General features: G+C 43.4%; 1 protein-coding gene across 1 annotated transcript in view; it reads right to left on the bottom strand.

The window, feature by feature from the left end:
• The window catches only part of LOC120030287 (sushi, von Willebrand factor type A, EGF and pentraxin domain-containing protein 1-like), a 93,560-nt gene extending 79,716 nt beyond the window's left edge, over positions 1-13,844 (bottom strand). Inside the window, exons 1-9 of the mRNA XM_038975623.1 lie at positions 13,826-13,844; positions 13,448-13,639; positions 10,329-10,450; positions 10,065-10,170; positions 9,371-9,580; positions 8,675-8,911; positions 7,665-7,826; positions 5,257-5,418; positions 4,692-4,853 (exon numbers count right to left, since the gene is read on the bottom strand). Of these exons, the coding sequence (XP_038831551.1) occupies positions 4,692-4,853; positions 5,257-5,418; positions 7,665-7,826; positions 8,675-8,911; positions 9,371-9,580; positions 10,065-10,170; positions 10,329-10,450; positions 13,448-13,639; positions 13,826-13,844 (1,372 nt within the window). The remainder of the gene's footprint in view (positions 1-4,691; positions 4,854-5,256; positions 5,419-7,664; positions 7,827-8,674; positions 8,912-9,370; positions 9,581-10,064; positions 10,171-10,328; positions 10,451-13,447; positions 13,640-13,825) is intronic.
• Between the last annotated feature and the right edge of the window lie 898 nt (positions 13,845-14,742).

Consider the following 14,742-nt stretch of genomic DNA (forward strand, 5'->3'; position numbering starts at 1 on the left):
GATTTGAAACTCAGCCAGTGTAGTGTAACAGTAGGGTGGGATGTGAAACTCAGCCAGTGTAGTGTAACAGTAGGGTGTGATGTGAAACTCAGCCAGTGTAGTATAACAGTAGGGTGTGATGTGAAACTCAGCCAGTGTAGTGTAACAGTAGGGTGTGATGTGAAACTCAGCCAGTGTAGTGTAACAGTAGGGTGTGATGTGAAACTCAGTCAGTGTAGTGTAACAGTAGGGTGTGATTTGAAACTCAGCCAGTGTAGTGTAACAGTAGGGTGTGATGTGAAACTCAGCCAGTGTAGTGTAACAGTAGGGTGTGATGTGAAACTCATCCAGTGTAGTGTAACAGTAGGGTGTGATGTGAAACTCAGCCAGTGTAGTGTAACAGTAGGGTGTGATGTGAAACTCATCCAGTGTAGTGTAACAGTAGGGTGTGATGTGAAACTCAGCCAGTGTAGTGTAACAGTAGGGTGTGATGTGAAACTCAGCCAGTGTAGTGTAACAGTAGGGTGTGATGTGAAACTCAGCCAGTGTAGTGTAACAGTAGGGTGTTATGTGAAACTCAGCCAGTGTAGTGTAACAGTAGGGTGTGATCTGAAACTCATCCAGTGTAGTGTAACAGTAGGGTGTGATGTGAAACTCAGTCAGTGTAGTGTAACAGTAGGGTGTGATGTGAAACTCAGCCAGTGTAGTGTAACAGTAGGGTGTGATGTGAAACTCATCCAGTGTAGTGTAACAGTAGGGTGTGATGTGAAACTCAGCCAGTGTAGTGTAACAGTAGGGTGTGATGTGAAACTCAGCCAGTGTAGTGTAACAGTAGGGTGTGATCTGAAACTCATCCAGTGTAGTGTAACAGTAGGGTGTGATGTGAAACTCAGTCAGTGTAGTGTAACAGTAGGGTGTGATGTGAAACTCAGCCAGTGTAGTGTAACAGTAGGGTGTGATGTGAAACTCATCCAGTGTAGTGTAACAGTAGGGTGTGATGTGAAACTCATCCAGTGTAGTGTAACAGTAGGGTGTGATGTGAAACTCAGTCAGTGTAGTGTAACAGTAGGGTGTGATTTGAAACTCAGCCAGTGTAGTGTAACAGTAGGGTGTGATGTGAAACTCAGCCAGTGTAGTGTAACAGTAGGGTGTGATGTGAAACTCATCCAGTGTAGTGTAACAGTAGGGTGTGATGTGAAACTCATCCAGTGTAGTGTAACAGTAGGGTGTGATGTGAAACTCATCCAGTGTAGTGTAACAGTAGGGTGTGATGTGAAACTCATCCAGTGTAGTGTAACAGTAGGGTGTGATGTGAAACTCATCCAGTGTAGTGTAACAGTAGGGTGTGATGTGAAACTCAGCCAGTGTAGTGTAACAGTAGGGTGTGATGTGAAACTCAGCCAGTGTAGTGTAACAGTAGGGTGTGATGTGAAACTCATCCAGTGTAGTGTAACAGTAGGGTGTGATGTGAAACTCATCCAGTGTAGTGTAACAGTAGGGTGTGATGTGAAACTCATCCAGTGTAGTGTAACAGTAGGGTGTGATGTGAAACTCAGCCAGTGTAGTGTAACAGTAGGGTGTGATGTGAAACTCATCCAGTGTAGTGTAACAGTAGGGTGTGATGTGAAACTCAGCCAGTGTAGTGTAACAGTAGGGTGTGATGTGAAACTCAGCCAGTGTAGTGTAACAGTAGGGTGTGATGTGAAACTCATCCAGTGTAGTGTAACAGTAGGGTGTTATGTGAAACTCAGCCAGTGTAGTGTAACAGTAGGGTGTGATCTGAAACTCATCCAGTGTAGTGTAACAGTAGGGTGTGATGTGAAACTCATCCAGTGTAGTGTAACAGTAGGGTGTGATGTGAAACTCATCCAGTGTAGTGTAACAGTAGGGTGTGATGTGAAACTCATCCAGTGTAGTGTAACAGTAGGGTGTGATGTGAAACTCAGCCAGTGTAGTGTAACAGTAGGGTGTGATGTGAAACTCATCCAGTGTAGTGTAACAGTAGGGTGTTATGTGAAACTCAGCCAGTGTAGTGTAACAGTAGGGTGTGATCTGAAACTCATCCAGTGTAGTGTAACAGTAGGGTGTGATGTGAAACTCAGTCAGTGTAGTGTAACAGTAGGGTGTGATGTGAAACTCAGCCAGTGTAGTGTAACAGTAGGGTGTGATGTGAAACTCATCCAGTGTAGTGTAACAGTAGGGTGTGATGTGAAACTCAGCCAGTGTAGTGTAACAGTAGGGTGTGATGTGAAACTCAGCCAGTGTAGTGTAACAGTAGGGTGTGATCTGAAACTCATCCAGTGTAGTGTAACAGTAGGGTGTGATGTGAAACTCAGTCAGTGTAGTGTAACAGTAGGGTGTGATGTGAAACTCAGCCAGTGTAGTGTAACAGTAGGGTGTGATGTGAAACTCATCCAGTGTAGTGTAACAGTAGGGTGTGATGTGAAACTCATCCAGTGTAGTGTAACAGTAGGGTGTGATGTGAAACTCAGTCAGTGTAGTGTAACAGTAGGGTGTGATTTGAAACTCAGCCAGTGTAGTGTAACAGTAGGGTGTGATGTGAAACTCAGCCAGTGTAGTGTAACAGTAGGGTGTGATGTGAAACTCATCCAGTGTAGTGTAACAGTAGGGTGTGATGTGAAACTCATCCAGTGTAGTGTAACAGTAGGGTGTGATGTGAAACTCATCCAGTGTAGTGTAACAGTAGGGTGTGATGTGAAACTCATCCAGTGTAGTGTAACAGTAGGGTGTGATGTGAAACTCATCCAGTGTAGTGTAACAGTAGGGTGTGATGTGAAACTCAGCCAGTGTAGTGTAACAGTAGGGTGTGATGTGAAACTCAGCCAGTGTAGTGTAACAGTAGGGTGTGATGTGAAACTCATCCAGTGTAGTGTAACAGTAGGGTGTGATGTGAAACTCATCCAGTGTAGTGTAACAGTAGGGTGTGATGTGAAACTCATCCAGTGTAGTGTAACAGTAGGGTGTGATGTGAAACTCATCCAGTGTAGTGTAACAGTAGGGTGTGATTTGAAACTCAGCCAGTGTAGTGTAACAGTAGGGTGTGATGTGAAACTCAGCCAGTGTAGTGTAACAGTAGGGTGTGATTTGAAACTCAGCCAGTGTAGTGTAACAGTAGGGTGTGATGTGAAACTCAGCCAGTGTAGTATAACAGTAGGGTGTGATGTGAAACTCAGCCAGTGTAGTGTAACAGTAGGGTGTGATGTGAAACTCAGCCAGTGTAGTGTAACAGTAGGGTGTGATGTGAAACTCAGTCAGTGTAGTGTAACAGTAGGGTGTGATTTGAAACTCAGCCAGTGTAGTGTAACAGTAGGGTGTGATGTGAAACTCAGCCAGTGTAGTGTAACAGTAGGGTGTGATGTGAAACTCATCCAGTGTAGTGTAACAGTAGGGTGTGATGTGAAACTCAGCCAGTGTAGTGTAACAGTAGGGTGTGATGTGAAACTCATCCAGTGTAGTGTAACAGTAGGGTGTGATGTGAAACTCAGCCAGTGTAGTGTAACAGTAGGGTGTGATGTGAAACTCAGCCAGTGTAGTGTAACAGTAGGGTGTGATGTGAAACTCAGCCAGTGTAGTGTAACAGTAGGGTGTGATGTGAAACTCAGCCAGTGTAGTGTAACAGTAGGGTGTGATGTGAAACTCATCCAGTGAAGTGTAACAGTAGGGTGTGATTTGAAACTCAGCCAGTGTAGTGTAACAGTAGGGTGGGATGTGAAACTCAGCCAGTGTAGTGTAACAGTAGGGTGTGATGTGAAACTCAGCCAGTGTAGTATAACAGTAGGGTGTGATGTGAAACTCAGCCAGTGTAGTGTAACAGTAGGGTGTGATGTGAAACTCAGCCAGTGTAGTGTAACAGTAGGGTGTGATGTGAAACTCAGTCAGTGTAGTGTAACAGTAGGGTGTGATTTGAAACTCAGCCAGTGTAGTGTAACAGTAGGGTGTGATGTGAAACTCAGCCAGTGTAGTGTAACAGTAGGGTGTGATGTGAAACTCATCCAGTGTAGTGTAACAGTAGGGTGTGATGTGAAACTCAGCCAGTGTAGTGTAACAGTAGGGTGTGATGTGAAACTCATCCAGTGTAGTGTAACAGTAGGGTGTGATGTGAAACTCAGCCAGTGTAGTGTAACAGTAGGGTGTGATGTGAAACTCAGCCAGTGTAGTGTAACAGTAGGGTGTGATGTGAAACTCAGCCAGTGTAGTGTAACAGTAGGGTGTTATGTGAAACTCAGCCAGTGTAGTGTAACAGTAGGGTGTGATGTGAAACTCATCCAGTGAAGTGTAACAGTAGGGTGTGATTTGAAACTCAGCCAGTGTAGTGTAACAGTAGGGTGGGATGTGAAACTCAGCCAGTGTAGTGTAACAGTAGGGTGTGATTTGAAACTCAGCCAGTGTAGTATAACAGTAGGGTGTGATTTGAAACTCTGCCAGTGTAGTATAACAGTAGGGTGTGATGTGAAATTCAGCCAGTGTAGTGTAACAGTAGGGTGTGATTTGAAACTCATCCAGTGTAGTATAACAGTAGGGTGTGATGTGAAACTCATCCAGTGTAGTGTAACAGTAGGGTGTGATGTGAAACTCAGCCAGTGTAATATAACAGCCAGTGTATTGTAACAGTAGGGTGTGATGTGAAACTCAGCCAGTGTAGTATAACAGTAGGGTGTGATGTGAAATTCAGCCAGTGTAGTGTAACTTACTGGAGCAGTGTTGTATGGCAGTGGCCCCGGTGACTGTGGTGGTGCCGTAGAAAGGGCAGGCGAGGCAGTAGGAGCGGCCGTGGTCGGGTTGGTAGTAGTCTCTGGGGCAGGGATAGCAGGGGACCAAACCTGTTCGAGAGAAATGACCTGCCAAACAAGGAACTGGAGGGGAAGGGGAGAGGGGAGACAGTTAGTCAGTGTCACAGATGAAAGTAAGCTCAGTAATCATATTTTTATGCAGAGTCAGTGAGTTCAGTCTGAGTGTCATGTCTGTGATTTCCCCTCCCCTCTTTTATTTAATTTAAGGCAAGTCAGTTAAGAACATTCTTATTTACAATGACGGCCTACCCGGCCAAACCCGTACGACGCTGGGGCAATTGTGCGCCGCCCTATGGGCCTCCCAATCACGGCCGGATGTGATTCAGCCTTGATTCGAACCAGGGACTGTAGTGACGCCTCTTACACTGAGATGCAGTGCCTTAGACCGCTGCCTCTTCACAGGGTCCGTGGCGAGTTCCGAGTCTGAGTACTGTATAGTTTCTGTCTCTCTCTCTCTCTAACTCACCTCCACACTCAGACATCTCCCTTGCCCCGCTGGTGACGGTGGAGGTCTCATCCGGACAGACCAGACACTCTCTGGATCCAAACCCAGGCTGGTAGTGCCCCAGTGGGCACGACTCGCACGTCTCCAGCCCGTTCACAGAGTAACTTCCAGGCCTGCACTGCTCTGAAAACACACACACAGAAACACATACACTATAAACATATCACAGTAAGGAGGTCATTGAGTTTATAGCCTTCGGGATATTGTAGAAATGGTGCCACCTGCTCATGATGAATATAGTTGATGATACAGTATTTTAGGACCCAACATTTTTCCCGGTCAGTTCTGACTAGGTACTGGGACCCAGTGTTTTTTTCCTAGTCAGATCACTTGGTCAGAAAAACTCCAGGCCTATGTACAGTATAACCAATGTATGAGGACCTTGTACATGTATTTTACCTCTGGAGGGTTACAGCATTTACCTCTGGAGGGTTACAGTGTTTTACCTCTGGAGGGTTAGAGTGTTTTACCTCTGGAGGGTTACAGTGTTTTACCTCTGGAGGGTTACAGTGTTTTACCTCTGGAGGTTTACAGCATTTACCTCTGGAGGGTAACAGCATTTACCTCTGCAGGGTAACAGCATTTACCTCTGCAGGGTAACAGCGTTTTACCTCTGCAGGGTAACAGCGTTTTACCTCTGCAGGGTAACAGCGTTTTACCTCTGGAGGGTAACAGCGTTTTACCTCTGGAGGGTTACAGTGTTTTACCTCTGGAGGGTTACAGTGTTTTACCTCTGGAGGGTTACAGTGTTTTACCTCTGGGGGGTTACAGCATTTATTTCTGGGGCGTAACAGCATTTACCTCTGGAGGGTAACAGCATTTACCTCTGGAGGGTAACAGCGTTTTACCTCTGGAGGGTTACAGCGTTTTACCTCTGGAGGGTTACAGTATTTACCTCTGGAGGGTTACAGCGTTTTATCTCTGGAGGGTTACAGTATTTACCTCTGGAGTGTTACACTGTTTTACCTCTGGAGGGTTACAGTGTTTTACCTCTGGAGGGTAACAGCGTTTTACCTCTGGAGGGTTACAGTGTTTTACCTCTGGAGGGTTACAGTGTTTTACCTCTGGAGGGTTACAGTGTTTTACCTCTGGAGGGTAACAGCATTTACCTCTAGAGGGTTACAGTGATTTACCTCTGGAGGGTTACAGTGTTTTACCTCTGGAGGGTTAAAATGTTTTACCCCTGGAGGGTTACAGTGTTTTACCTCTCACAGTAAAGAGGTCATTGAGTTTATAGCCTTCAGGATATTGTAGAAATGGTGCCACCTGCTCATGATGAATATAGTTGATGATACAGTATTTTAGGACCCAACATTTTTCCTGGTCAGTTCTGACTAGGTACTGGGACCCAGTGTTTTTTCCCTAGTCAGATCACCTGGTGAGAAAAACTCCAGGCCTATGTACAGTATAACCAATGTATGAGGACCTTGTACATGTCTTTTACATCTGGAGGGTTACAGCATTTACCTCTGGAGGGTTACAGTGTTTAACCTCTGGAGGGTTACAGTGTTTTACCTCTGGAGTGTTACCGTGTTTTACCTCTGCAGGGTTACATTGTTTTACCTATGGAGGGTTACCGTGTTTTACCTCTGCAGGGTTACAGTGTTTTACCTCTGCAGGGTTACAGTGATTTACCTCTGGAGAGTTACAGCATTTACCTCTGGAGGGTAACAGCATTTACCTCTGGAGGATAACAGTATTTACCTCTGAAGGATAACAGTATTTACCTCTGGAAGATAACAGTGTTTTACCTCTGGAGGGTTACAGTGTTTTACCTCTGGAGGGTAACAGTGTTTTACCTCTGGAGGGTTACAGTTTTTTACCTCTGGAGGGTAACAGCATTTACCTCTGGAGGGTAACAGCATTTACCTCTGGAGGGTAACATCATTTACCTCTGGAGGGTTACATTGTTTTACCTCTGGAGGGTTACATTGTTTTACCTCTGGAGGGTTACAGTGTTTTACCTCTGGAGGGTTACAGTGTTTTACCTCTGGAGGGTTACAGTGTTTTACCTCTGGAGGGTTACAGTGTTTTACCTCTGGAGGGTTACAGCATTTTACCTCTGGAGGGTTACAGTATTTACCTCTGGAGTGTTACAGTGTTTTACCTCTGGAGTGTTACAGTATTTACCTCTGGAGTGTTACAGTGTTTTACCTCTGGAGGGTTACAGTCATTTACCTCTGGAGGGTTACAGCATTTACCTCTGGAGGGTAACAGCGTTTTACCTCTGGAGGGTAACAGCGTTTTACCTCTGCAGGGTAACAGCGTTTTACCTCTGGAGGGTTACAGCGTTTTACCTCTGGAGGGTTACCGTGTTTTACCTCTGGAGGGTTACAGTGTTTTACCTCTGGAGGGTTACCGTGTTTTACCTTTGCACTGGTCCTGGCTGCGTGCGTGGAGGTAGGCTGTGGAGGATCCATCAGGACAGGTTTTACACTCCATCTGACCCTCCTGTTCCTGGAAGGACCCCAGCCAGCAGCTCTCACACTCTGCATACTCTAGGGAGTAGTAGGTTCCCACCGGACACTGGACTGGAACACACAGAATACATAACCACATATAATTAGCTACATTACCACACATAACCAGACATATTTACACATTACCACACATAACCAGACATATTTACACATTACCACACATAGCCAGACATATTGACATATTTCCACACATAGCCAGACATATTGACATATTTCCACACATAGCCAGACATATTGACATATTTCCACACATAGCTAGACATATTGACATATTTCCACACATAGCCAGACATATTTACACATTTCCACACATAGCCAAACATATTTACACACATAGCCAGACATATTTACACATTGGCACACATAGCCAGACATATTTACATATTTCCACACAAAGCCAGACATATTGACATATTTCCACACATAGCCAGACATATTTACATATTTACACACAAAACCAGACATATTTACATATTTACACACATAGCCAGACATATTTACACATTTCCACACATAGCCAGACATATTGACATATTTCCACACAAAGCCAGACATATTTACATATTTCCACACATAGCCAGACATATTTACATATTTACACACAAAGCCAGACATATTTACATATTTCCACACATAGCCAGACATATTTACACATTACCATACATAACTAGATAGTAGTAGATCCCCACCGGACACTGGACTGAGGCACACAGCAACCCATATGGACACTCATTCATTCATTAATGAATCCATCCGTTAATTAGTTCATCCATCCATCCATCAATCCATTAATTAATTCATTAATTAATTCATTAATACCGTATGTGGACACTGTGAAACTGGAGACCACGCTAAAGATATATACTGTTACTGTGTGTATCTCAGGGCCCACTACTCACCACACATCCTCCCCTTCAGTACAGACCCAGGTCGGCAGAACAGAGAGGCCCTCTTGCTCTCCAAGGACTTGGGGTCAGCCACCACAATCATCTCCGAAGACACGTGATATGACGACAGAGGCTGCTTGGCCAGCGTCCGCTTCAGTCGATTGGTCAGCTGCTCCAGGGTCCGCAACAGGCGCTTCTGATTGGCTACCTCCACTGAGTCGTTCCTGGACGAGGGCAACGGGATGCTTGCTGGGAGAATGGGCACAGCTCAAAGGACGGGACTCGAACGACAACAACAACAACTAACACTCAATTCTAAATCCGTCCCTACTCCCCTCTAGGCCAGGGCTATTCAATGGCTATGCAATTCCGACCCTCTAAGGCCAATTATCTGGTAGTTAAATGATCAATTAACGTAATTGATTGGCCAAAGACTTCACTCCCAGACTCCCATAATGAATATAATTATCAATCAATCACCTACCCTGGTCTGAAACAACTTTATTAGGTAGCCAAGTGCTTCCCAATGGGCAGTAAAGTGTACGTCCATCAGGCATTATGTGAGCACATCCAAAGAAACTTGCCAGGTGCTCGTTTGATGGAACAGATCAAAATAAACAAAATATACCGGCATACTGTCATATGCTTAGTAACATGAACATGAGTGTGTTAACACGGGTATGATGACAGTCCCTCTACCATAGCTACCTGTGATGTTGAAGAAGATCTGTATCTTTTGGTCTCTGGTGGGGCCGGTGATCTTACGGTGCCTCTTGGCGCGGTAATGGGAGGTTCCCGTCCTGCCGGTACTGTCCTGTTGCATAGGAGTTCTCTGGCTGTCCGTGGCAAAGCCTGTATCGAAGTAGGCATAGTCCTGACCACTCTGGGGTCCCCAGTTACTGGCCCATCCTCCTGGACCTAGGAGACGGGAGGCAGAGGATGAGACAGAGGGGAGGCAGAGAGAAGACAGAGGGGAGACAGAGGGGAGGCAGAGGGGAGACAAAGGGGAGGCAGAGGGGAGGGAGGGATAGGAAGAGGGAAGGGAGGGAGGGGGGAGGGAAAGAGGGGGAGGTGTAGGGAGAGGGGAGACAGAGGGGAAGAAGAGGGAAGGGAGGGAGGGGGGAGGGAAAGAGAGTGAGGGGTACGGAGAGGGGAGAGAGAGGGAGAGAGGGGAAGGGGGGAAGGAAGAGGGGGGAGAGGGGGGGTTATAGGGCAAATACATTCATGTCGAGGCTCTACTGCTTGTACAGTACAGTCTTATAGTTGGGGCAAGGAGTTTTTACAGGCAACATGACCTGTCCAGGAATAAAAAATCTGAGCCGTTCGTACAACCTATAACAAGGTCACATGATCACATGGTCAGGGAAAAGTCCTTGCCCAATAGTAATTGAAAAGGTCTTACCGATGGCGAATCCATTCTCATAGTCGTAGTTGTACTCCAGACAGTGGCCCTGTGACATCACATCTAACTTGCAGGCAACATCATCATTACTGCAGATGGTCGGGAGCTATGGATACAGTTGAGAGAGAAAGGAAATATGTGTGTGTGTGTGTGTGTGTGTTTGTGTGTGTGTGTGTGTGTGTGTGTGTGTGTGTGTGTGTGTGTGTGTGTGTGTGTGTGTGTGTGTGTGTGTGTGTGTGTGTGTGTGTACTCCTGTGTTCTCACCATGTCTCCTAGTTTAGTGCTGAACTCCCCAGTGAAGGACTTGATCAGGTCCAGGTCATCACAGCGAGAAGCTTTGAACAGCATCTCAAAGGGCTTAAACCCATGGTTGGCAATACGGTTCACTGGGATAGAGGGACAGGACACACACACACACACACACAAACACAAACACAAACACACACAAACACACACAAACACAGACATGCAAACACACGCACACACATTATTTCATTTCAATAATGAAAAGCATGCATGTACAGCTACTGTAGACTGTAACTGTAATTTAAGAGGTGGAAAGAGAGGATGCGACTAAATATGACATTTTTTATCACTGGTACTATTTTCACAATCATGTGGTGAATTTTCAAAACTCTTTGTACAAAACTCCAAACTGGTAACACTTGTAAACCAGCCAGTCTTACATTTAAAACCTTTTATTGTGCATTCCTTTTGTTTGACGACATCTTAACCCCAAATAAAAGTTTACTGTGAAATTTAATGAGTACATTGGTTTAATCACCAAAACACAATATAATGACATCTTCCATATTAAGTCATTTTAACAACCAGTTAATCCAATAGCAAATTTAAGAGACATGATTCAAAATTGCCCTTTGAATGTAGTTTGCAACAGTACTGTAAATTACAATACATTACACTGTTTTCACATTAGGCAATACACTTGCACTACCCATTAAAATGTATCAATTTATAGGTGTGATCATTGAAGACAAAGATGTGATCATTGAAGACATCTTTCATAATGTAATCAAATGAAAGAAATTAAAGAAACATAATGTTTAGCAGCCACTAGTTTGCATTAAGTCTGTCTTAAGCAGTTGGCCATATGTTCTCATCGAAATCGCAGTAAATGTTCTCATTGGTCATACTTTAGCTTCTCATTGACATCACAGTAAATGTCCTCATTGTTCATGCACCTGGGGATAAACCTTTTGGCACGGCGAATCCAAGCCTGACATACTGTAGGTATGACGTCATTGCATATCTCATCCATGGCCTGAAGTAGGGTGATACGCTCATGGGGATGGCAATCATACATCTTCCAGCTTTATTATAATCGTGTATTGTATTTTAAAGTATTATATTGCACTTGTGTTTTGTAGTTGTCCTGTATGTGGCTCAGTTCATAAGAACATGGCATGTTTACTTCATAGGGGATGCATTTATTTCTTGTTTTGGACTTTCTGGATTATTTGCATATTGGTATTGTATTGTATTGATATTGTAATACTGCACTGTAGGAGCTAGAAACACAAGCATTTCGCTACACCTGCTGTACCATCTGCTAATCTCTGTACGCGACCAATAAACTTTGATTCAAATGTATTTGTTACATACCGTACATCGCTGATCTTGTCAATATCAGATGTTTTTGAAACTTACTGTGAAGTAAAATCATAATACTCATCATCATAGTAGTACATTCGAGTATATATCATATACTGAACAAAAATATAAACTCAACATGCAACAATTTCTGAGATTTTACTGAGTTACAGTTCATATAAAGAAATCGTTCAATGTAAATGAATTCATTCGGCCCTAATCTATGGATTTCACGACTGGGAATACAGATATGCATCTGTTGGTCATGGATACGTGGATCAGAAAACCAGTCAGTATCTGGTGTGACCACCATTTGCCTAATGCAGTGTGTCACATCTCCTTTGCATAGCGTTGATCAGGCTGTTGTGGCCTGTGGAATGTTGTCCCACTCCTTTTCAATGGCTGTGCGAAGTTGCTGGATATTGGCGGCTCCTGGAACACGTTGTCGTACACGTCAATCCAGAGCATCCCAAACATGCTCAATGGGTGACATTTCTGATGCGTATGCAGGCCATGGAATTCCAGCTTCCAGGAATTGTGTACAGATCCTTGTGACATGGGGCTGTGCATTTTCATGCTGAAGTTGCCTTTTATTGCCCCCAGCACAAGGTGCACCTGTGTAATGATCAAGCTGTTTAATCAGTTTCATGATATGCCACACCTGTCAGGTGGATTATGAATTATCTAGGCAAATGAGAAATGCTCACTAAAAGGGATGTAAATAAATTTATGCACAACATTTTAGAGAAATATGCTTTTAGTGGGTATGGAACATTTCTGGGATCTTTAATTTCAGCACATATACATTATATTTTGTTCAGTATACTTTTATGTTTCTACTTTGCAGATACATTTTCATTATGTAGTTTTCAAAATATGTAGTAGTTAAACCAGTTCACATGTAAAATCTATAGGTTTAGCAAACGTTTAATGTGATCATCAATTAAGAGCAGTCGGGTTAAGTAATAGTAAAATGTATTTTAATCCTTGATACCCGTGTATCAATCTAAGTAAGGTAATAAAAAATCCCCATCAAATGGGACTCGTCTGAAGTCGGTAACGCTGATGTGCCAACTTCTGTCTGTAGCGTCCAAACCGTTTGAGCTGCAAACTAATATGAAGAGGGGTGACTCTCACAAACCCGCTGTTGTTTTCCATTTTGTTCTACGACCCCCACAAGTGTCACGGGACTCGTCTGAAGGTAACCCATACAAACGAATGGTATTATGGAGGTGCTTTGTCCCATATTTCCTGAGCTTTCTTATAGCCCCTAGATATAGGAGAGACACTTCAAATCCTTATTCCTTATGATACATTTTTTGACTGTCTTTTTTGCCATTCATGAATGTGCTGTTCAATGCATTTCTATGGGCTATAGTAAAGGCCAAATTCAATAATTTATCAAATAATTTGAATTTATATATTTTTTATACCTAAAATTCCTAAAATTCAAAATCAAATAGCTAAATGATCCATGGTATGATTATCTTATAACAATTCCATATGTTAGCTTAGTCAATTGAAAATGTGCTTAGAGTTTTGAAACAACTGCCTTTTTGATTATCTGACAAGAGTTTTGTACTGAGTTGTGAAAATTGACCACATACTTGTGAAAATTGCACCAAAGTGATGAAAAAAAAACTGTCAAAGAAAATGTACTATAGGAATGTGTCCCAAATGGCACCCATACCCAAAGACCAGGGTTCAAAGTAGTGCACTAAATAGTGAATAGGGTTCCATTTAGGATGCAGCCTATGACTAAGGTCACTCACAGGAGCAGTCGGGTCTGTCGGGCAAGTGTGGCGGCTCCCACACTCCGTTGTTAGCACAGAAGTAGCTGTGGTCGGCCTGCTGTGTGAAGCTGTATCCGTCTTTACAGTACAGAGTACAGTTGACCCCGTCCTCCTCTTCTGAACAGGAGAACTCCCCATTCACTGGGACGAAGGGCTGCTCACATGTAGACCCTGGAATATAATAGAGACACGCAGAGCTTCATGGGTAATGTAGTTATGGCGCTGGCTGAATTATATGAAATAAAATACATATTGTATTTATTTTGTGTGCACCGAGTCTCTACATTGATAGGTAATGCAGTACAATATGGAGGAAGGAAAGAAAGTGGATAGCAAATATGAAGTACAGTCCCAAACAACTGATCTGAGATTTCATCCTATTCCAAAATAGTGAAGCTCTGCTTAAAACCAAATAAAAACCTATATTAAATATGACATAAATACATGAACATTAAAACAAATCCTTTAGTTGAATAAAGATCTAAGTGCTTGTAGTGTATAGGCCGACCTTGTAAAGCCACAACACAGCAAAGATATAGATGTACAGAATATACTAGTAAACTAGAATACTCTGGTCATCTCTAGTAAACTCTGGTCATTTCTAGTATACTCTAGTATACTCTAGAATACATTGGTCATCTCTAGTAAACTCTGGTCAACTCTAGTATACTCTAGTAAAGTCTGGTCAACTCTGGTCAGCTCTACTATACTCTGGTAAACTCTAGTATACTCTGGTAAACTCTAGTATACTCTAGTCAACTCTGGTCAACTCTAGTCAACTCTAGTCAACTCTAGTCAACTCTAGTCTACTCTAGTCAACTCTAGTCAACTCTAGTCAACTCTAGTCTACTCTAGTCAACTCTAGTCAACTCTAGTCAACTCTGGTCAACTCTGGTCTACTCTGGTCTACTCTGGTAAACTCTAGTCAACTCTAGTCAACTCTAGTCAACTCTAGTCAACTCTAGTCAACTCTAGTCAACTCTAGTCAACTCTAGTCAACTCTAGTCAACTCTGGTCAACTCTAGTCTACTCTGGTAAACTCTAGTCTACTCTGGTCAACTCTAGTCTACTCTAGTATACTCTAGTCTACTCTAGTCAACTCTAGTCTACTCTGGTCAACTCTAGTCTACTCTGGTCAACTCTAGTCTACTCTGGTAAACTCTAGTCTACTCTGGTCAACTCCAGTCTACTCTAGTATACTCTAGTCTACTCTGGTCAACTCTAGTCTACTCTGGTCAACTCTAGTCTACTCTGGTCAACTCTAGTCTACTCTG

This window comes from Salvelinus namaycush, chromosome 36 (genome assembly GCF_016432855.1).
Source record: "Salvelinus namaycush isolate Seneca chromosome 36, SaNama_1.0, whole genome shotgun sequence".
In the NCBI taxonomy this organism is placed as follows: Eukaryota; Metazoa; Chordata; class Actinopteri; order Salmoniformes; family Salmonidae; genus Salvelinus; species Salvelinus namaycush.